General features: G+C 43.9%; 1 protein-coding gene across 5 annotated transcripts in view; it reads left to right on the forward strand.

Annotated features, from left to right (window-relative positions):
• CCDC192 (coiled-coil domain containing 192) overlaps positions 1 to 24,524 on the forward strand; it is a 285,306-nt gene that overhangs the window by 188,996 nt on the left and 71,786 nt on the right. For all 5 annotated transcript variants that reach the window (XM_007497810.3, XM_056804533.1, XM_056804532.1 and 2 more), the window contains one exon: positions 20,819 to 20,951. In XM_007497810.3, the coding sequence (XP_007497872.1) occupies positions 20,819 to 20,951 (133 nt within the window). The remainder of the gene's footprint in view (positions 1 to 20,818; positions 20,952 to 24,524) is intronic.

Here is a 24,524-nt window from a genome sequence, read left to right on the forward strand (position 1 = left end):
ACAGAGCATAGATTCTCATAGATTGTTATTGAATTAGGAGTGTGTTTATTTCACCATTGCGCAGGGGAAGGCGTTGACCAGATGGCAGTTAATTCAGAAATCTCTTCTTTAGGAAGTGCCCTTCTGGCATTATGGATGTATTTCCTACAGACACATTACAATTCACCTCAGGTGTTCCTACGCACTCTTGAGCACACCGATGAATTCACACTGGCCAGATGATCCAAGTCATACTGCAATTTTTCTAGCATCCTATCATTCCCTTTTAAGGTCCTTCAGACTCCCTTATGGCCATTATTCGCCTAAATAATCTCTATTTTCTCTCTCCTTTCTTTTTCAAGAGAAATGTCCTCAAATGCTGCATTTTCCCAAGCAGTTGTTTGTGTTCCACAGAATCCTATTATGTTGTATGAGGTGAGAACATTTCATTACCTTTGTTCTAGACAGAGATGGACTCTTTGGGGGCCATGTGGATCGCTTGGACTGTTGCTCTGCCCCAGTCAGCCTCTGGACTCAATGCTCAGAGTATGGGGTAGAAGAGGGCTGTCTGGGTTTTTTTCCTTTGCCATCCCTAGCTCTAGCTTCCTCCCCATTTCAGTGAAGGGAAGGTGCAACCTGGGAAAAGAGAGACTGGCCATGTTTAAGAGGGCTTAACCCCATCTCTTGATTTCCTGCTTCCTTACAACTCCCGATACGCAGGATCCGTCGAGGTTTCCCAGCACAGAGGAGAAAAGCTATACAAGAAACTTGATTTCTACTTTTTGGCTTTACTCGATGAACACGTCACAGCTATGGCCCTGGCTAATAGCCACACCTTGAGTTGCCAATCGCTTTGCCTATGGAACTTCATGTTTATGTATTCTGTCAATGTACTCCAAGGCCAAAATCTCCATGGTCTAATCAGTTTGGGATCTACTAGCACGTCTACACCTTCTGTTCCATTCCAAGACAAAAATTACTTGAAGTCCAGAGCTGTCTTCTACCTATTCTAATCTTGATACTTGGCACTATCAAGAACAGTCATTTCCCTTGAACCCTTTTCTCAAGTCAGGATCTATGACAGCATACTGTATGGAAAAACAACTACAGCGGATCTTTTCCCTTTTTGTGAAAATACATTCATCTTCCATCTTAGAAGCCAAAGCAGAAGTGTGGTAAGGGCTGGGGTTGCCCAGCATTACCCAGGGAGGAACTGTCTGAGGACAGATTTGAATGGAGGACCTCCCATCTCCAGTCCTGGTTCTCAGTCCACTGAGCCATCTACTTGCCCCTCTGGGAATATTTTTTTAAACCCAGACTCCGTGATGTGAACACGTATCTTCCTGTGTTATGCCTCATCCAATATTGGTGTCACAAGATCATCCAAAGAGATCATTTCTTCTGGGGGATCTTGGGTGATTTCACTTGAAAAAGAGCTGAGAAGGCAGTGTCTGTTCTACTGAATTAAATGCTTTTTCTAAACAATCAATAAGCACTAAGGACAATAGGAGTTTATCGTTTCTATGTCTTTCGTTGGGAGGTGGTAAGACATGGCCTCTTTTTGAGCAGTGCTTGTGAAAACCTGCTCATTCCTTATTGATCCCCTCATCGAAGGCGCTGTATAGCTAGATGGAGTGGCCCATGACTAATCTCTGGTTCTGAGGCTGGCGGAGCTCTTGGGTTTGAGAGCTGTGAGCTGCAGGGGACTAGTTAGTATTCACTGATTCGGGCACCCTTGTGGTAGCCCCACCGGAGTAAGGGGCCACCAGCATTCCATAGAGGGATTGGCCCATCTGGAACAAAAGCAGGTCACAGCCCCTATGATGACTAGAATTAGATTCCTGCGAATGAATGTGCACCCCCAGGCTTTGTGCCATAGATTCCGTTTCCTTTTTATAGCGTTACTCAGATCTAAGTTCTTTTGAGTTTGGTGTCCTTCCTTCCTTCATATTTTGTGGCTTAGTGGCTCAGCACTAATTTTATAATTGGATTGCCTCAAGCATGGATCTCCCTGGTTTATTCTTGTTCTAACTTGACGCTTTTCTCCTCCTCATTCCCGTGAGTGCCATTTCTGCCTCACCTGTCAGCAGGTCTGGGGCTATGAGTTTGGGATCTCTGGGTAGTGGTTTCATAGACCTAGATGGAGAAAAGTTGGTGATGATGATTTCTTGCAAGTTTGTTCTATTTATTTTCTGAATCCTAAGAAGAGGAATTTGTAAAGGTTAAAACTGCTTCAGAAAGTTGCCTCAGTTTCCCATTTTCCTTTGCATATGTCCAAGGCACATCTTTCCAGGGGCTCAAAGCACCTAATTCATTGGTGGCAAAGAGTGAATCCCTTTTCTCTGGTTTGGTTCACTTTTGCCTCCAGGGCTTGTCTCTACCAGACTTCAGGACATGCTCCCATATGTTATGAAGCTCTTTGCTTCAAGACTCTCCTGGCTATAGAAGCTTGTGCTTGCTTGGGCTGGGCTGGGCTGTCTGCTTTGGTTCGCCTCCTGGGCTTGTGTGCTTTAATTTAAGTGGATGCAAATGGAATCACAGACCGCTCCTCTCACTTGAGCTTCACTGAAGCTGCGCTTTCACAAATATTTGAACATCTTCCCAGATCCCTACCTGAAACCGCACTGAGCACACAAGCAAGGATTAGTGCAGTCCGGCTGTCTTTTGAGACACGAGGTAAATACAGCAATGAAAAGGCAACGAGTGAGCAGGGGAGTTGGGGTCGGGTGGAAAGGGGGATTCATTTGGTTGGGAAGTTAGTTTGGCTAGTTCATGCTTCTGGCTAGAGAGGAACTGGCTCTACCTCCTGTACTCATTCCTCTCCCAAAGGGGAAGCCAATAGTCTAGCGGTTTAAGGGAGCTAAAAGCTTTTGGCCAGTCCGGCCAGGTAGGCAGCCCATTGGACAGAATGATGGGCCTAGGCAGGAAGAATTGAGCTGAAATTGGCTTCAAACACTTACTAGTTGTTGGACCTGAGCACACCCCTTAACCTTGGTTTGCCTCATTTTCCTAATCTATAAAATGGCCATAATAATAGGACTTCTCACTCAAGGTTGTTGTGAGCACCAGAGGAGCTATTTGGAAGCATTTGGTGTCCCCGACACAAAGTCCTTGCTTACTGATGCTTTTTCTCTTCCGCACACCCCTAGTCCTTTAATAGACAACTAAGGAAACAAAGGCAATTTCTTCCAGATTCTGTCCTCCTCAGGGTATCCTCACAAACTTGGGCAGCTGAGGCCAGCGTTCTTCAGCTTCCTGCCTGCCATTTTCTCTGTGCTCCTCTTGGCTGAGAGGAGGAGGGGGAAGGACAGCACCCAGAAGTGGGGCCCCATTACTTGTTGGTGTATGGTACACCAGCTTCCCTCTTCCAGAAGCCCTTCAGAAACCCGGACCCAGAAATCCCAGTTCAAGGATGTCCCCAAATGGTGAACTCTGGGACGCGACAGCTTGAACATCTCCTCTCAATAATATGGCTTATGAGGCAGGTTCTACACTTGCATAGCTGTTGGAGCAGAGCTTTGGTTTGCACCAAACAAAATACCATTAACCCCCCAACAGCAGGTGAACAATCTACTTGGAGGCTGAGCTTCTGGTGAGGCAAACTTTTGTGTCCTTAGGATCAGGCAACCCCCGTGCCAGAAGAGATTTCAGCTCGGAAACTAGACGGTTATACTCTTTGAGCACTCTTGTCGCGGTAGCAGTTCCCATCTGGCTGATGGAGAAGTGGCATTCGGACACAGGACTGTTTTGCCTTGGGAGCTGATGCTATTAGAAATAGGAACTGGCATTTCCGTACACTCGGCTTCATTCTCTTGAAGCCTGTAAAGGTCACTTGAATCACTCTGGGCAACGCAAAGCATATGAAAACAGGAAAGAGCTTTCTCATGACTTGTTATGGCCTGCGATGAGCGCAGGGCTTTGTGGTGGGAAAACAAAGCACATCAGATAATGGGAGCCTCTTGTTCCCAGGTCAGAGAGAGCATCAGGCAAGGACTTTCCACGATTGATTCCGTTCAGAACGTAGATCGTTGTCTCTTCACAGTTACTCTGAAGAAACGAGGAGCGTGTCCTCCCACTGCCCAGCTGACTCCCAGGTTCTCTTGGGAATGTTTTGATCCATCCAAGGCCTTTGTCAGGCCATAATTGGCACAACCTGTCCCTCTACCAAACGGGGACCACTGTTCAGTGTTGGGAAGAGCGAGCTCTTCTGGAACACTCCCCTCCTTGTGTCATTCTCAGGAGGTTCCATCTTGCCCCAGTCTTTCCTGCCTTCACAAATGACTGCCCCCTGCTACTGCTCTGGGCCACGTGAGCTGATCCTTTCTTTGCTTCCAGGGAGGAGCAAGGACTCAGCGACTTGGCATCCAATCTGAAAGATGCACTTTTCCTCTGAGATTAGAGGGGTAGAGATTAGATTTACCGAGTCTGTACTCTACTCCAGTTAGTTACCAAATGGAGAGACAGTGCAGTGAAGCACACAGACTCTACTCGTACGTGTACCATGAAGTCCTGCGGCCAACTGAGGATGCCCAGGACTGTTTCTCAAAATGATGTTTCTGAGAATTCATCATTGAAGGAAATGCTACAGTTCTGTTGGACATTTGTGGAAATAAATGTCACTTCCTACCTCCCATCTAAATGCATAGATCCATCGATTCTATCCATTGATCTCTAGTTTAAGAGCCTTTGGTACAGAGTGCCATTCTTGGAGTCAGAAAGTTCTGAGTTTGAATCCTGATAAAGATAATCATTAGCTTGTGACCCTGAGTAAATCATTTAAGCACTCCAAACTTCTGATAATGTTCTGATCAGAATATTCTTCCTTACAAGACTTTTGTGACTGGGTTCTGGGTTCAAATCTGACCTTAGACACTTTCTAGCTGTCTAACCCTAACCCTGGTCAAGTCACTTAACCCCCATTACCTAGCCTTCTCACTCTTCTACCTTGAACCATTACTTAGTATTGATACTAGGATGGAAGGAAGGTAAGAGTTGGTTTTTGTAAGAGTTAACTGAGCATATTCACTAAATATTAATGGGAAGCAAAGTGGCAGGTGGGTGGCATCGGGCTACAAAATTAGGAGTGTAGCCACTCGCAAGTGTCATCCTTCAGACCACCACAGGGCCACCCATCTGGGGGCCCCAACCTGTGAGTATGCATGCAAGTTGGAGGAGGAATAGTGAACCCAGTCTGGGGCACAACAGATGTGGAATTCTTCAGAAATCTCCAAGCAGAATCTAAATAGGAACCAACATTATTTTGACAGTTTTCCATTTCTCATGTCTGTAAGAGAGGAACGTTCTCTGCTAGATATTTATCAGCCCTTCAGGCCCAGCCTTTTATCAAGCCTTGGCTCAAATGGTTGGACCGTTGCTTTCCTTTTCGTCCTTCAGCAGGATTTACGGTCGTCAGCTCCAGTGACAGCAGTAACGGTTCTCCTCTTACAAGACTGAGAGCGGATAGATAGAAGAGGACAGTCCTTCCTGCTTAGTAAAGCTGAGGGAAGAAGGGCTTTCCAGGGACTTGTCTCTGATTGCTATCAGGAATAAGAGAAAGAGTTGGGGGGAGAGGGACATGGAGGACAAGAGAGAGGGCTGTGTGAATTAAGGATGCTTCCTATTTATTTGGGGGTGACTTCAAGTAGACTTGCCTTTCTTGCCTTGGCAACTCTTTCAAGAAATGTGTCCAAGGTAAGAAGGCAAAAGGCAGACTGATTTATAACTCAGTTGAGTATCGTTTTGTCAGCCCAACATGCACGCTAGCCTTTGAGAAAGTGCTCTGGTCCTGTCATTTCAGAAAATGTATGTTCAAACTTATTACGTGTAACTGGGGCAATAAAAGATGGACATTTTAAAAAAGAAAGACAATTCTCTGTGGCCTCAAACCATAAACTAAACCCATGGAGGGGAGTCTCAAGCTGCCATTAAGAGAAGGGACCTTTCAAATCCGGCTTCAGCCACTTCCTAGCTGTGTGACCCTGGGCAAGTCACTTGACCCCCATTGCCTAGCCCTTACCACTCTTCTGCCTTGGAGCCAATACACAGTATTGATTCCAAGATGGAAGGTAAGGGCTTTAAAAAAAAATAAAAAATAAAAAAAAAAGAGAAGGGACCTGCACCAAAGCTCAGGAGCAAATACTTGACTGCTTTTTAAAATAGTCAGTCTAGATGCAGGGCAAATCCTACCCTGGATTCTTGTAGATGTGACTTCCCTTCTGGGTGCCCAGGAATGTCCAAGGAAGTGCCAAACCGTTACTACCGAGCCCAGATGACCATGACTACGCACTTCCCCTCCTCGAGAAATCCTTGTGGGTCCTTACATACAAACTCCCCATTTATCTTTTAGAGCCTTTTCACAACGCGTCCTCTTACTGCGACTTACACTCTTCAGAATACCCCAAGCTAGCCTTCTCTGCGCTCCTCACCCAGGAGCCATCTGTGTCCTCGCCCCACTGGCTTATAAAATCCCTGACTGCCTTCCTTAAAGATACAAATGATTAACTACCTTGTATGTGAAGCCTTTCCTGTCTCCCCAAATGCTAAGGCTCTTCACTCCCTTCCTAACCACTTTGAATTTGTATTTATTTTCTTTGTATTCTTTATGAGAGGCAACATGGCAGAATGGGAAGAGAGCTAGATCTGAAGTTTAAGAAGATGAGGGTTCAAGTTCTGCCTCTGACACATACTGAATTTGTGACCCTAAGCCAGTCATCTAACCTCTCAGTTACTCTAGACAGCTCTCTAAGATGATAAATTGTAGAGACGCATATAATACACACTTGGTTTTTCCATGAGCATATAAGCTCCTTGTAATTCGGGATTGTTTCATTCTTCCTATTTGTGTCTTTAGTACCGGGCACATAAGTGCTAAATAAATGTTTAACTACTCCAGGACTCTCGGTATGCTAAAGCAGTTCTGAGACTGGCTAAAATGCTCAAGTGCTTGTTTGAGCAGGTTTTGCTTCATAAAAAGTCAGTGCGGGTTATCTGGGCCAAAACCACAGTAGACGTCTGACATTCGCCCGGGTGATCCCACCTTTCTCAGGAAAGAGTTACACTTGTTTGTCGATGAGGGAGTGAGGGGTGGGAGCAGTAGAGGCTGAGCTGAAGGCACTGTTGGCTATTCGTCAACCCTTCTTCCCTACTGGAAACCCCCATTAGCCAACAGAGGGAGGGGCAATCAGGGTGGCACCAGGTCTGACGATATGCCAGGTGACGTCTGGAAATCCAGCTCCGGATTGCCTTCTTTCAGCTGGAAACCTGGGCTAGAAGGTATCCTACAGGGAAGTCAGACTAATGATGCAGGCATCTTGCTGGAAAGGGTTAAACCCTGCATTTCATTGAAATCAAGGAGCAGGCTAACTTCAACAAGCTGATCTATGGCAACTAAAGCAAATATTTCTTCTGACCTGTTAAAACATGCAATCTGAAACTTATTGATGTCTTCCTAGTAGAAGCTCGCTTTATAACCACACCTTTCTTCGTCTGATTTTGCATGCTATTTGCAAAAGTTCAGGGCTAACAAAATACAAGCTGGATGAAATCTTTGCATTCCCACTTTGCAAGATCTCCCCAACACCGACATAAATGCCATGAAAAGCTCTTATCGGGAAAATGCAATCAGTCTTATCATAAATGCCATTTTGCCATTAGATGAAACCTTTTAATCAGTCCCATTTTTCTTGCAAAGAATGTAAAAACTACTCCACATATAGTCTAAGCATCACTTTCTCTCTTCCATGAAAACCAGTGTTGCTAAGGTAGCTAAGAAATATTTAACAGAAGCTCAGAGATATTATGCACAGCCCAGCAGAACAATACAAAAGCTTATATGGTTTGTAGCTAACAGAGCGAGAGGGAATGTGGAGTCTGAGGATCAAAGTGGAATTTCGCCCTTCATTTGGCTTGAGATTTTTCCAAATAGCAAAGGTAGGTTTAATCTACCTTCACAAAACATCAGCTAGAGGTCTTTGATGCTACATCACGAAGATGAGTTTTTACAAGTGTACCACAGCCCCAGCTCTGCCTAAAATGAGGGGTTCTGAAATGGTGGTAATAATATAGTCTAGAGTCCTACATTGTCTTTATTTTGTCTTCCCCAGTCCAGTCCATCACAAGGATGGGCATACCGGAGGCTGGATGCAAATTTAGGCATGGCTCCACAGAGCCTGGGCGAATTGGAGCTCTGTGGAAAGAACCACTTTAAAGGGGCTATTCAGACACAGAAGCAGTATTTGGGGATCAAGAACATATTGATGAGAGATCAGGAAGAGACATGAAAAAGAGAATTAAGGTTATGAAGAGCGTGTGGAAGACTGGTAGGATCCATGGGATATGCAAATGGAAAGCCTAGTGGGGATAGGAAGACGCCCTACTACATCACTGGTGGAGGTAATTTGAGACAGACCAGATTTGGGGTTTTCCTCAATTTACAAGTTTCATATTTCTCCTCTTACTTTAAAGCACCTGGCAGTGTTGCCTGGTTTCTGTCTGCAGTGGAATGTCTCTTGAAGGTGATTGATGTTCTTGGCTTGCCTGGCTTGCAATGGGGGTGAATGTAACTCTGTGGAGAGGGAGAGGATGGGGGTAATGGGTAGTGATCTTTAGGTCTTAATTCTTTGAATGTAACCTTTTAGGGTAATAATCTGGGGGGACTAAGGTGGGACATGTTTATTCTATAAGTCTTTGCTCTTATATCATTTCATTTGTGCCGGAGAGATAACAATAATCATCCATTAGTGAGAGAAGTTGAAGAGAGAGAAGTCACAGAGGGGGATAAGTGGGAGTCTCATTTTCTGGGGGCTGCCTTGCAGCCCCCATTTCCCAAACTATGACTTTGTCAGCCAGTGGGGGTTTGATGACTCCCAACACTTGGTCACTCTTTTGCTAGGACTTCAGGCAAATTGCTAGAAAAAAGGGTATGTTTGCTCCAAAATATCTGCTCTACTTATAACATTTTTTAAAATTGACAACAACCTACATGTGCAACAATTTGAGAATTACTGAACAAATTATAAGGGAATGAACTCAACAACCTAATTGATAATCCAAACATTTGTAAGGTGCTTGCTTTGAGCTAAATACTGTGCTGAGCACTGGAGAGAGAAAAAAGTTTAAACTAATAATTCTTTCTTCTCATTGGGGAGATAATATGCAAATGGATAAGTACGTACCAAGTATATATTATGTTAAATGGATCGTGTAGGATAGGGATGAGAGCCTAGTCTAGAAGACTGGAAAAATGAGAAGTGACCAACTTCATACAAGGAAATACGTATAAACATATGATGGGCTAACCATACACAGTGGCCCCTTCCTGTGTCACACATGTTCTGGCCCCTTGCAAAGTACACACATTCCAGCAGCTCTTGGTTGCTGTGTCCTTCTGACTAAGGGAGGAGTAACTAGAAACTGAAGCAAAAAGAACTGCTTGTTCTGGGCGCAAGACAAGACCTTATTTATTCTTGTAGGTGGGCTCTTTGTGCGCACGTAGCCACTGTTCTCTCCTGGATCTGCCAGGGAGGGGAATTAGGATTCTTTTTGCCCCCTTCCCTTATAGCAATGGCGCCTGCATACGCATAGCGGCAGGGATGTGGGTTTTCGAAGGCAGGTTTGAGATGGCGTTTTTCAGTGCCTGCCTGCTTCTTCTGCCTGTGTTTCTTGATCTAGTTTCCTGAACAGAGATTTTGTGAAATGGATGTTTTCAGTCCTGCCTCAAGTTTTGTGCTCCAGAGAGAGAGAGAGAGATCAGGGGCCGGAGGGGAACAAGGCAACCTTGTCAGGAAAATTCTTTAGCAGAAAGGACCAAAAGCCATGCCTATGTGGCTAGATCTGTGCTACAGATCCAAAATGAATGTGAAATGCCTCATGAGTCATCTAGCAAGTTGTCTTGACTCCTTAGAGTGAATAGAAGGAACGATAAGTTTCTGTTTCAAGTTTTAAATATTCGTGAGTGATAGACGGTGTCTGCTATTTGGAAACCAGCTTAACTGAATTTGGAGAGATTCATCCCCTTCAAAGGTGACCACAAAGTGATCGTTTTTTTTCAACCACAGCAGCTCACCGAAGCCGAGGGGGACGAGCCATTGGGATCTGCCTCTTACAATCACAGAGCCTTGGAGCATCAACATGCTTAAAAGACGAGCTTATTTTGAGTTAGGATCCAGCGTCAACAACTCAGATTTCCTACACATGCATTGAAGCTCAGTTTTCAGATGTGGGATGGATTGAAGGTTGATGGGAAATTATAAGTGATTGATTTTGGAACGTTTGCTTCTGTCAGGCCTCATAAAGGTCGATTCCATATTCTGTCCCGTCATACATATAACAACTTTATAATGTAACTATTTCAGAAATCCCCTAGATAAAAGCAGTGACAAGCATAACATTTATATAGCTATCGTAGTTCTTTTCTGAAGAAGGGAAGAAAATATTGGATGCTTTCTTTTTCTAGTAAATGACACTTTCAGCTTTTTCTATCAGTTAAATGTCAGCTAGGTGGTGTGGTGGATTGAGTGTTGGAAACTGAATCAGGAAGATCTGAATTCCAATTCAGATCAGAGATAATAATAACCGCCTCCCAGAGTTGTGGTGAGGATAAAATGAAATAATATTTATAAAATGCTTTCTAGACCTTTAAATGTTATACAAACATGAGTTATTATTGTTATTATATTTTATTTTTATTGATATCCTTGTTTTGAAAACACTTTACCATATTTCTTTGAATTGATAATAAGTGTCATTTCCAAAGCAGAAGAGTGGTAAGGGATATATATACAATTGGGGTTAAGTGACTTGCCCAGGATCATACAGCTATGAAGTGTTGGAGATTATATTTGAACCTAGGACTTCCTGGATCTCTGGTCCTGGAGTCTTAATCTCTGTCCACTGAGTCACCTAGCTGCTGCGATATCATTCCTTTTTACATCACCTTCATTTCCCAATATGCTCCTTCCCCTTTCTTACTCAGCAAACTATCCCTACCAACAAATAACAAAAAAGAGGGGGAAATAAATTTAGCAAAATTAACCAGGACGTCATCATCATCATCATCATTGCCATCGTTATCATAAATGACATTTTTATGGGTTTGTGAAGCACTTTTGCCATAATACCTCATTTTATCCTCACTATTGTGACCTTGGGAGGTAGGTACTATTATTACCTCAGTTTTATAGATGAGGAAACAGACAGTGAGGTTAAGTGAGTTGTCCAAAGGAAGATGGCTGACCAATGTCTGAGGCTGGGTGTGAATCTAGATCTAGTTGCTCCATCTTCAGCTGTAGCTGACAACACATGCTTGTTCCACTTCCGCAGAGGAGGGAAGGAGCCACGTACTTTTTACTCTTCTTTGGGGTCAAGATTGGTCGTTACAGTTTCAGAAGAATCAGACAGATGGAAAGAAGTAATGACGGAGCCCTGCAGAGAGACAAGCAGAGACCGAAAGAGGAGGACTAGCCTCCATATTTTACAGTGTCAAACATCTAGTTTCTGCAGAAAACGTTGATTGGAATCAGGTTCCACGTGACTATACCTGGGCATTTCTATTGCAAATTTCAAAAATTCTTCCCCTAAAAAGCTGGGGTCGAGGTTTTCATGGAAAAATAATGAACTATACCAGGTTAAAAAGGAAACACTCCCCTCTTGCTACTTTTGATAGTTGCTTTTGGCTCAGCATTGAAGATGGTTATAACCTTTATTGGCACCATTTTTGTTTCTGACCGTCTTCACTTCAGCCATTTCGATAGGATCATCTTTTGAGGACCAAATCCCTCCCGATCATGTCTGTCCGTACTTGCCTTGAGATCCCACAGTTGGCAGAGACAAAGTGGGTTTAGTAAGGACATGAAAATGGGACCAAAAGATGAATAAGTCTCGTAGTATTAAGAAAATCCTGTTGCGTTGGGCTAGACACTCGGAGCTCAATTAAGCTTGGGATCAAAATGTCACCCGTCTTTGCTTCATGCTCCAATAGTCACTTAATTCTAGTGATCTTCTCTGGGTTTCCTCTCAGTGGAGAACCTGCTACAACGAAGCACCTGGAGCATTCTGAGGGTTGGTGCAAGTATAAAGTCATTCCAGGGCATAAAATTCTTCCTTATTTCTCAATCACGCTCTATTGGCTTGGGAGCCTTTCACAAGATGTGGGAATTATTTCTGATCATTGGCATATTTGGTCAGCCCGAGTTTCTGTTTTCTTCCCCCTCCCACCCACATCACTCCTTTTGGTTGTTTGCCAGTGATGCCAACCCCTGAAAGAGGTGGGGCTGAGAAACTGAAAAATTGCTTCATATATAGCTTTGGTATTTTAGTCTTCACTCTCTGCCTCCAGGGGGAAAAGAGCCGGAAAGTAGCTTTACAGCAGGCTCAGTAAGGCGTGCCAATGTTTTCCTATCCCTCCTTTGAACTAAGATCTTGGATTTGGTGCTAGGATCAAGTTGGCAGGATTATGTGCTAAATATGATTTACCCAAATTTCCTTTACTTTTTATGGCCAACACTTAAATATTTGCATTGGTTTCCCATTTTGCTCAACTAATAGCATGACTTATTCATTACAGTCTCGAATGTGACAAATCAATATTAAATCCACAAACCTACCTTAGTTATTTCTGGAGCACTTGGGGACATGATAAGGAATAAAAACACTAATCTTGGGATCAGAAGACCTGAGCAAAGCTTCTGATTTGCCTTCTCTCCATCCTCTTGCCTTATGGCAAATCATTTCGGCTTGCCAGGCTTCCGTTTCCTCATTCAAAAAACTGAGAGGTTAAACCAAATGATCTCCAAGGTCCCTTCCACCTCTTCTATTCTGTTAGAAAGATTAGAGAAGGGATAGGGTTGAAGGCAAAAGATAAGAATGTCAAAGATCAGAGCTTAAAGGGAACTTAGAAGTCATCTTATGCAACCCTTGCTTTTGACCAGAAGAAATTGAGACTTAGAGAGAGAAAGCCTACAGTGACACAAATGGGCTAAAAGAGGGCTTCCTTAAATCCAGGTCAATAAGTAAATCAACTAATCACTTAATCAACAGTTTGCAGCCACAAGGAAGCCAGAGCAGGAGAGTAGTGATCATCCTTCTCCTTGGATCACATTACCTTGGAAGCACCAAAACCTTACAGATCCCCAGAACTAGCCGGGAAAATAGAGGACAACAAAAGGCTAAAACTATTTCACCGTGACAAGAGGTGAGCAGAGGCCAATTCTAGCCAACTTGAGTATAAAGTTCAAAGTCAAGAAATAAGCTGTGGAAAATGATCAAACAACAGCAACCTGACCATAAAACACTACTATGGTGACAGGGAAGCTCAAGACACAAATTCAGAAGAATCTAAGAACAACATGAAACTATAAGCAACGTCTTATAAATAAATTAATAATTATAATAAATAAATGAAAATAATTCTTTCAAAACCAGAATGACTCCATGAAACATTATACAATAAAACAAATGAAAAAGAAGAAAAATGGAAAAAAATGAAATATCTTCTCAGAAAAACAATTGAACTGGAAAATGCACTAAGGAGAGAATATAAGAATTATTGGACTACCTGAAAACCATAATAAAAACAATCTGGACATCATGTTTTAAGAAACTGTAAAAGAAAAATGCCCAGATTTTTTTTTATTTAAACTGCAGGGTAAAATAGAAATCAAAAGAATCCAGTGATCACCTCATAAAAGAGATCCCAAAATGAAAAGTTCCAGATTTTTGCAAGCAAACCCCAGAGTTCTCAGGTCAAGGAGAAAATATTGTAAGCAGCCATAAGGAAATATTTCTTTTTTTTTAAGTTATATTTTATTTGATCATTTCCAAGCATTATTCATTAAAGACAAAGATCATTTTCTTTTCCTCCCCCCATAACCGACGCGTGATTCCACTGGGTGTCACATGTGTTCTTGATTCGAACCCATTTCTATGTTGTCAATATTTGCATTAGAGTTTCGTTTAGAGTCTCTCTTCTGTCATGTCCCCTCAACCTCTGTATTCAGGCAGTTGCTTTTCCTCGGTGTTTCCACTCCCATAGTTTATCCTTTGCTTATGAATAGTGTTTTTTTTCTCCTAGATCCCTGCAGATTGTGCAGGGACATTACACCGCCACTAATGGAGAAGTCCATTACGTTCGATTATACCACAGTGTATCAGTGTCCGTGTACAATGTTCTCCTGGTTCTGCTCCTCTCGCTCTGCATCACTTCCTGGAGGTTCTTCCAGTCTCCGTGGAATTCCTCCACTTTATTATTCCTTTTAGCCCAATAGTATTCCATCACCAACATGTACCACAATTTGCTCAGCCATTCCCCAATTGATGGGCATCCCCTCGTTTTCCAGTTTTTGGCCACCACAAAGAGCGCAGCATAAGGAAATATTTCAATCATGGAACCACAGTCAGAATTACAAAAGATTTAGCAGCTTCTGTGTTAAAGGATTGGAGGGACTCTAGGATTCTAGAAGGCAAATAAGGAAATAAAGGATTTTTCAAGTATTTTTTATTTTAAAAAATAGCCAAATAGAAAATTTAATATTCAAATGCAAGAATTAAGAGAAACAAACAAAAATGGTAAACATGAAAGAGAAATAATAAGGGGTTCAATAAGTTTAAACTGTTTATATTTGTATATGGGAAGATGACATATGTAACTCCTAAGAACTTTAACAATATTGGGGCAGTACACAGGCCGAAGACAAAGTGTGAGTCTATTATGTTGGGATTATCTTTAAAAAAAAGAATGAAAGAGTAAGAGAAGTAGATTGGGAAAGAAGAGAAAGAATGGGGGAAATTATTTCACATAAAGAGGCATTTTATATATATTTATATGTATAGATATACTTGTATATGTATACGAGCATTTATAGTAGAGGGGGAAATGGGAGGGGACACTTTACTCATTTGAACTGGCTCAAGAAGAGAAGAATATTTATGCCAAGCTTAGTTGGGTACAGAAATCTATCTTACCCAATAGGGGAGTAGTGGGAGGGGGAGGGGCTAAGATAAAAGGGGAGTGAGAAGAGGAAGGGATGGCTAAAGGAGGCAGGGGCCAGAAGCATTTCTATACAGCTATATATGTCACCCTCACAAAAACTAACCAGGTATTAAGGCATAAAAAAACCTCACAAATTCCAAAAATCAGAAATATTAAATTCACCCTTTCACACCACAGTGCAATAAAAAATGACATCCAAAAGGCCTTGAAAGCATAGATTAAAATTTAATTTGAATCTAAATAATCAAATCCTAAAGAAAGAATGGCCAAGGAACAAATCAGAGAAACAATCAATAATATTGCTTAGAGAATGACAATAATGAGATAACCCAAAATTTGTAGGGTGCAACCACAGCAGTACTTAGAGGGAAAAAGCATCTCCCTAAATGCTTAAATCAATAAGAGAGAGAAAGAGCAGATCAATGAAATGGGCATGCATCCAAAACACACACTTAATATTTACAATCCTCAACGAAAGCAAAATAGGAATCCTTGGAAATGAAAGGAGATAATAATAAAATTGAATGTAAAAAACCCAACCAGATTAAATTAATAAAATTGAAGCTGGCCTTATGGAGGGAAAACAATATATAAATCATTAGTTAATATGATTTTTTTAAAAAGAAAGAAAACCAAATTACTAGTCAAAAATGAGGGTGAATGGACCAGCAATGAAGGTGAGATTAAAACAATCAGTAGGAGCTACTTTGTCCAATCATATGCCAATAAACCTGACAATCTAAGTAAAAGGAATGGATGTTTACAAAAACATAAATTACTCAGATGAACAGAAGAGGAAATAGATTACTTCAATAATCCTGTCTTAGAAAAAGGAAATGAACAAGCCATAAATGAGTTCCTTAAGAAAAGCATTCCTAGGAGCATTACTAGTACATTATAAAAAACAGGTCATTCCAATACTATGCAAAAGTGTTTAAAAAATAGGCAAAAGTTCTACCAAATTCCTTCTATGACACAAATATGATTTTGACACTTAAACCAAGAGGAGCAAAAATAGAGCAAAACTAGATATCCGGAATGCATTTTGGATAAATCCGGAATGGTTCAACCTTAGGAAAACTATAAGGATAATTGTCCACTTCTAATGATGAAAAGAACAAAAATCATTCTGTTCACAGATGTTCATAGATGGAGAAAAAACTTTTGACAAAATACAAAGTAAGATGTGGAGTTTTTCATACAATAATGAGTTTCTATATAAAACCAAAAAGCAAGCATTATTTGTAATGGGAATAAATTAGCAACCTTTCCAGTTAGATCAGAGGTGAAGCAAGGATGTCCATTATCACCACTATTATTTAGTATTATTCTAGAAATGTTAACTATAGCAATAAAAGGAGAAAAAGAGATCGAGGAATTCCATGGAGACTGGAACAACCTCCAGGAAGTGATGCAGAGCGAAAGGAGCAGAACCAGGAGAACATTGTACACAGAGACCGATACACTGTGGTACAAGAGAACGTAATGGAATTCTCCATTAGTGGCAATGCAGTGATCCTCAACAATCTGCAGGGATCATGGAGAAAAAACACTATCCACAAGCAGAGGACAAACTGTGGGAGTAAAAACACTGAGGAAAGCAACTGCCTGACTACAGTGGTTGAGGGGACATGACTGAGGAGAGACTCTAAATGAACACTCTAATGCAAATACCAACAACAGGGTTCAGAGCAAGGACACATGTGATACCCAGTGGAATTGTGCATTGGCTAGGGGAGGGGGGGTGGGTGGGGGAGGAAAAGAAAAGGGTCTTTGTTTCCAAGGAATATTGTTTGAAAATGACCAAATAAAATAATGTTTAAAAGGAAAAAAAAAGAGATCGAAAGATTAAGGTCAGGCAATGAGTGAATAAAACGATCACTGCAGACAGTTCAATGGTATACTCAGAGAATTCTAGAGGATCAACAATGAACAATTTTAGAAAAGTGGCAGGATATGAAATAAATCTACATAAATCATTAGCATTTCTATATATTACTTTAAAAATCCAGCAGGAAGAGATAAAAAAGATAATAATAAATTCAGGCAATATAAAATCTTTGGGAGTCCACCTGCTAATACAAACTCAGGAACTCTATGAACACAATTACAAAACACTTTTCATGGAAATTTCAAATTTCAAATTCAGGAAACAAATTTCACAGAAACAAATACAAATCCAAATAATTGGAGAAATATGGGTATGGGTAGGCCAAGTCATTACAGTAAAAATGGCATTCTACTTAAATTAATTAATTTATTCAGTGACATACTCATCAAACTACCAAAAATTATTTTATAGAGTTAGAAAAATTCACAACAAAATTCATCTAGAAGAATACTTGGTCAAGAATATCAAGGGAATCAATGGGGGAAAAGTGGCCTAGTTGTAACAGGTTGCAAACTATACTGCAAAATGATGCAAAAATTCATGATTTGACAAAAATTGCTGGGAAAATTGGAAAGCAGTTCGACAGAAACTAAGCATAGATCAATATCTCATATTGTATATCAAAACAAGGTAAAATGGGTATATGATATAGACAGCAAATTAGTGGGGCATGGAAAACATTACCTCTCAGGCCAATAAATAAGGGAAGGTCTTATGAACAAAGAAAGAGGATTACGAGAAGAAAAATGATAATTGCGATTACACAAATTTAAAAGTTTTTTGTACAAACAAAAACAATGCAGCCAAAATGAGAAGGAAACCAGGTAACTCTGGGGCTGGGGAGCAAGTTTTCTGATAAAGTTTTCATTTCTTGAATATATAAGAAGCTGAGTCAAATGTATAAAAATTAGAGTCATTTCCCAATTAATATGTAGCCAAACAATATGAATAGGCAATTTTCAGAAGAAGAAATCAATGTTATCAATAGTCCTTTGAGAAAGTGCTATAAATCACTAAAAATTAGAGAATTATAAATTTAAACAACTCTGAGGTCCACGTCACACCTATTAGCTTGGCTAACATTACAGAAAAAGAAAATGACAAATCCTGAGGAAATGTGGAAAAATAGATGTGCTAATGCATGGTCCAGAAAGTTTGGAAGGGGGGGAAAGACTGGCTAGCCTGAGCCTCTTCCCCAAATAGAGCCTCTCTGATGCTTCTTTGACACTACCTGATACCTGCAGCTCAGTGGCACAATGGAAAGAATGCCAGACTATAAGTCAGGAAGACTCATCTTAGTGACTTCCAGTCTGGACTCTGACATGTATTAGCTTTCACTTAACCCATTTTGCCTCAGTTTCCTCATGTATAAAATGAGCTGGAGAAAGAAATGGCAAACACTCCAGTATCTCTGCCAAGAAGATCCCAAATAGATTCATGAAGAGTCAAACATGACTGCAAATGGCTGAACAGCAAGAGTCCTCTAAATCACCAATGGGAGAAGGAGGATGAGAGTTGCAGGATGTTTCCCAGGTAAAATGGCGGCAGACCTGAATCGATGCTAAGGGTAACAAGTGGAGGGATTAGCTAAGATAGTTTTTCCAGGATAAGATGATAATCTTCCCAATTCTCTGGCTCCTGGGAAAGAGGGTTTTGTGCCACGAGGATTTTGTGAGCTTCCTGGAAGCTGCAGGTCAGAAAAGTTTCGTTTAGTATCGCAGAAACAAGAAATGATTATAAGGACTTACGTAGCCCGATCCATGGAGAAGCTCTAGGGAAGCTCCCATCCTCTGCATCCCTGTCAAGTGAGGCCCAGAGCAATGGCTCTAAGCCGCTTTTGCACACGGGCAGAGAGTTTGAATATCTCCTCCCTGCCAAGTCCACAGGTACTCCTTCCTCTCCTCTCTTCTTCCCCTCCTTCCCCCAGCATGAATGAGCATCAGTCACAGGTCCAGGCTCTTTATTTCCTTCCCCACAGATGAGAACCCTCGAAGCCAAACAAGAGAGTTTCTGCTTCATTCTGGATACGTTTCTAGACCGCATTCGCTTCACTTGTAAAATAAGGATAATACTACTTCTGCTTCTTAACTTGGGAAGAAAGCATTTCCTAAGCCTTAAATTACTACCCAGATATGTTATCTTTTATCATTAGGAAGCCACCAAGCTAAATACACTGGAGTAAAAGACTGGTCAGCTGTAGATGAGAGAAAAGCCATTCACATTTCTGTCTACCTACGCAAAGGAGGGCAACGGAGACAAATGTGCAGAAAGCTGATCTAAAATACAGCCCTGATTTCATGAGTTAATTGTGTTTTTGAATGTGGCATTCGGAGCCTAAAAACCTGCTGCAGAGCTGGGTTTGATTGCTGAATTTACTTTCTTATGAAGTGTTTTAAGTTTACTCTGAAAAATTGTGGCAATCCCCTGAAATTTCCCCAAGATCATAAACTCAGGTGAAATGCTTCTGAATGTACACATTTTCCTTTATTAAGCCCATTTCCTAGAATTCTGGCACCGCTCATGCTCTCCAGCAGTATAATACAGATAAATGTTTCCTTTGAAAAACAATACAGAAATGTGTGGTTTCCTCTTTCGTTCCTGCCAGTGGCAAAGGCTGTCAGAGTTCTCTTCGGCTCAGAAGGCCTCCATGATCACAGAGGACGGCACAGCGTAACAGGCCTAATCAGTCTCCACATAACAGTATGGTTGCTGGGCACGCAAATGTCAAAGGGAAGGCCAGTGTTGCCATCGCTGAAATCGTTTGGTGTCACTGACTAATAGAAAGCATGGCAGCAGATTCAGCTGAACTTCTCATGCCCCAGAGATGCTGTGGAGGAATGCCCCGTAGAGTAGCAGGTCGGTGGGGGGCAAGGAAAAAAGGGAGGCTTTGAGCAACCAACACAGGAAAAGCGAGTGATGTGGCCGCCCTGGATTCCAGTTTGGGCTTCTACTTTAAGGGATTCTGTCCTCTCGTTCACCTCAATGCCCATCACCCTGCTCAAACCTCTGCAGTCCGAGCATGCGAGTTGACTTCATGTGGAGGGCAGATATTTGGGGCCAGAATCTGAGGGTTTCAACAATGCAGCGGCCTCGAGACTTGAAGGCAAATGTGTGTCTCCACGTACTTGTGAAACGAAAAGTGCGGGGGGGATCGCGCTGGGTAGAAGCCGCGTTCCTGAAGAGTTTTGGGCTGGTTGCATCGTGCCATCAGTGCACGGGAGGAGCTTCTCTGGTAACAGACAGTCCAAGAACCTGAGCGGCTCCTCCAGAGCCGGCCCTTCTTCAGCCCACGGTTTATGCACAAACACACCCCGGCCGCACAGCTGCTCTTTTCCCACAGAGATACGCTCTCAAGTGCTTCCAAACTGTCTCAGGGTCGTCTTTGACGCCGGCGTCATTCGGAGATATTTGCATGGGAGATCGACACAACGTGGGTCTTCAGGGGACATTTGGGGGGGTTTCCTTGTTCTCTTTCGCTCTTCTTGTTGTTGTTTTGAAGAAAACAAGCAGAGAAAGTAGACGCGGGGGATCATTTCAAATGGATGCGTTTCCAGATCAGAGACAAACCCCACCACTTTGAGGCTTCTCCGTGGCGGAAAAGCCCAGGTAGACAGAGTCGGGTCTTGGCCAGCCGCTGCTCCGCATGGCCTCGAAACGTGGCTTTTCCCACTCTGAGCAGCCCCCGAGTGAGAGGCCTGAGGTGGCCCGTGACTCGGCTCTCAGTCTGGGAGCTCCCTTGCACACACGAGCACACACGCACATCCCATTCTAGAAAAGTCAAACAGGATCTGCTGTGTACAAGCCCCAAACCCATTCTGGCCACGGCGTGCTTCCAAGGTCACATGGAGACACTGTTTGTTCTTTTCCTCCTTGCTCTCCGCCCCGCCCCGCCCCCAACCCCACTCTCACCTGTTTTTCCTAACAGAAACGTTTATCCTTCTTCTCTTTCTGTTTTTCAAAAGAAACTTAAGCACAAAAGGAAAATGAAAAAGCTGCAGACTGATTTGGCAACAGCTAAGCAGGAGGCTGCCATCACGGTGCTGGAACTCAATGAAAAGATAAAGACTCTTTATGAAGGAAAGCCAAGCCCTAGAGGTCAGTATATCCATGGGACTCGGGGTCGGGGGCATGTGGGGACTGGGCAGTGTGCCAAGGAATAAGAGGCTGAGTGCTGGCATCTTGTCGTGGCGTGATCCGTCTGCGGCACAGGCCACCCACGTCGGGCCCTGCCGGCTTTTTGGACCAACGTTTTCTTAACCAGAGATAGGAAACGGACTTAGGAACGGTCCCACTAACTGCTTATTACTTAAACCATCTCCTCCACGCCCTCCAGCATGTGGCAGAGAGCCCTCATTCCCCCGAGACAGGAATTATGGCACTGACAATGGAGGTTGGCTACCACCAGCAGCAGTGATGAAGGAGGAGAAAAGGAGCGCGAGAGAGGATTCACTGCCCAGAAAGCTGGGTCAGAGGCTGGCCGAGTCATGAGTGGAGGGCAGGGCAGGAAGACGAGAGGCACACCGGTACGGGAAGGTGCTTTGGAACTAAGTGAGCAGGTCCACGCAAACAGGAGGATCATGGGAAAGTTAACCGAGTGTTCAGAGGCGTTCTGGCGGCCATCGGCGCCTACTAGAAAACTTCCTTTGTAAGACCAGTCCTGGGCTTGGATCCCAACAGGTGATGAAGGGGGAAAGATCCGCTGGTACGAGCTCATTCTGGGATGGCGAAGACCTGGGAAGTGCGGGGATGCCATTGCGCTGGATGGGACGCTATGGTGCTCTAGAGAAAGGCCAGCAAGATGGCGTCAGGAGCAGAGGGCAGGATCCACAATGAAGTGGTGCAGAGCCCACGGCATGGAGAGACACAGCGGAAACTTGGCCCTCTGGGGCAGTCCTGAAGGACTTGGCTGCGGAATGCCACCCACTTCTGGGGCAGGAACTCGAGCTGGCTCCAAGCATGCCGTCTGTTCTAGCGATGATTGTGCCTTTTCCTTGGTTCGAGGGTGCTTTTGCAGCTCACGTGGAAGTGTGTCTGCATGATCACACATGCAGGGCCCAGATCCACTTGCTTCCCACGGCTGAGGAGGGGGAGGGGGAGGGTTTCGATAGCAGAGCCTTGGAAAACATGTGCGGGAATGGCTCTTAGGTGTAATTGGGGCAATGCCGTATCTTTGCATTTCACAAAGAGGCCCTCATCTCTGTCTCAGAGGGACCCCGCGCAGGCCCCTCAAGCGCCTTCCTTTCATCTGAACGCGAGACTCCACACGAGATCATTTGGTCCTCGGCAGAGCTCTTGAAATACCTGCTCAGGGCTGCTCTCCTGCCTCTGGTGGGTGCTGCACTGGTAAAACCTGTTTCAGCCCGTTGTTATGGAGAGGAGGAGGGAGCAAGGAGGCCTGAGGACTGACCTGCTGGTCACAGAACTGCTTGGAAAACTCTTTTGCTGCCCTGTCGGTGAACCAGGCTCCAAAGGACGATGTGGGGCCAGCTGAGCGAGGGCTCTGGGACATGGGTGCAGGCCACTAGTTCCCCAGGCGGGATCCTGGCACTGAGAGTGGGTGACAGGCTTTCCCACCCTCCAAAGCCACTTCAGGAGAAAACGCACAGCCAAACTGGCCGAGCAGGGTCCAGCGCCAATGTCTTACTTAGAAGGCAAACACAAGCTATGAAAAGCTCTCGCCTCTACTCAGAAAAACAGCATCTTTTCTGATCTTTCATATGGAAGAGGGATTGCATGTGTCCTTTTCCCTGGATGGCAGAGCAAGTACAGGCCAATTATTGGGAGGAAATTCTGACTCCGAAAAAGGGAAATAAATGCAGTGTGGTTTCGTGCAAAGAATTGGATTTCAGGTCTTTGCCACTCATTTGCCTGTGTAACTTTGGGCATGTCACTCACCTATAAGGAACACATTTAACTCACCTCTATGCTGCTCACTTTTCTCACCTTCAATAGGTGTGTTGGTTTAGAAAAGTGATGGCGAACCTTTCAGCAGTGGAGTGCCAGGCCCCACCCACTGAATGGAGCGCTGTCCCCACCCCCATCAGAGACTGAGTACTACACCCTGCCCTCTATCTCAGTCCCCCGTAACCCCCTCTTCCCCCAGACAGAGGAGGGAGGAAGTGCTCCCATTGAGGTGGTGGTCAGAGGGGTGGGTGATGAGAGGTGCATGTGGAGAGGGGGAGGAGCATAGCCTGGGTATTCCTTTCCCCTTGAGCTCTGTGCCACTGAGCTAGGATCCCCTCAAAACCTAGCTCCTTTCCAACCCCATCACAGCAATCTCCTTTATTTAACAGGCTGTCTTCTGTGCCACCCCTTCACACAGCATGTGAACCTCCCCCCAAACACCTCCCCAGCACCTTACCCCAGACAGGGCAAGGGAGGAAGCACTCCCATTGGCTACTGGGCAGAGGGACAGGGGGAGTGAGGAAGTCCTCGGGTGCATGAGGACAGGGAGAGGAACAGCTCTGCTCCGAGTCCCTCTGGCTTCCTAGTAATGAACTCTGGCGGGCAACGGCAGGTGTGCCCACAGAGAGGGCATGCATGCCATATGTTTGCCATCGTGGGAATAGAGGATCCAGATGACCTATTAGCTTCATGAAATCAAAGGTCTAGGAAATTAGAGGGAGTTCAAATGGAGGGAGCTGGCTTGGGAGGATTCTGGTTTCTAGCTTTCACATAGAAGATGGGCAACGCCAATCCCACTTCAGGCTGCTCCTGGGAAAATATGACTGGAGAAAAGGCTACTTGAGAAAAACTAGCAGCCTCCCCCCCATCCCTGTCCCTAGCACCCTCCTAGTGCCTGGAAGAGTTTTAACTTGGGTCAAATCTGGAATTCCTTCTGTTGAGCTAAGCTACCTTGCTCCGTTGGGAAAACGTCTTCCTCTTGTGGGGTTTTGCAGAGGTTCCCCTTATATTTAAATGGGGTATGAAAATTCTATGTGTATTGGGAAACTAGTATTGAGAAGGAGGGGAGCCGTCCCTTGTAGAGAGCCTGCAGCCCTGCTTGCTTGCCCCATTGATGGAATGAATAGTCACCAGAAGCTTAGCCTGAACCTGAACCATCACATCCCTAAACTCAGAGAGCACTTTCTATGGAAGGCACCAGATGCATGTCCGTCGAGCCTGGCGCTTCTTCCCTCCTAGAGGAGTCGGGGGTCGGACTTCAGCTTCCAACTTCCTATTCCTCCTCATGACAGCAATGGAATCTCCCCTTTGAGAAGGACAAGGGAAGAGGAGACCAGAGAGCTGGATTTTGCCTCTCTTTGGGCCATGCAATGATTCCTGCCACACTACATGTTGGGCATAGCCCTCACTACAACAGGGGCATCGGCAAGGGAGTGGACTTGCCATAGGGACGATCAGGAAAGGCTTCATGGGCAAAGTGGTACTTGAATTGCATCAAGAAGTTTAAAAGGAGGGGCAGAGAGCCAGGCCAAGAGATGGGAGGTCCTCCTGGGCAAGTCACTTGACCCCCATTGCCCAGCCCTGACCACTCTTCTGCCTTGGAACCAATTGGCTCCAAGATGGAAGATAAGGGTTTGAAAAGAAAAAGAAGTCTAAAAGGGGGGGGGGGGGAAGCATCCAGAAGTGGTGAGGCAAGCCTGTAATCCCTACTGTGGGGGGAGGCTTAAAGATACTGAACTTGAGATAGAGTAGAGATTGGTGGTG

The sequence above is a fragment of the Monodelphis domestica genome, chromosome 7 (assembly GCF_027887165.1).
Source record: "Monodelphis domestica isolate mMonDom1 chromosome 7, mMonDom1.pri, whole genome shotgun sequence".
NCBI classification, from domain to species: domain Eukaryota; kingdom Metazoa; phylum Chordata; class Mammalia; order Didelphimorphia; family Didelphidae; genus Monodelphis; species Monodelphis domestica.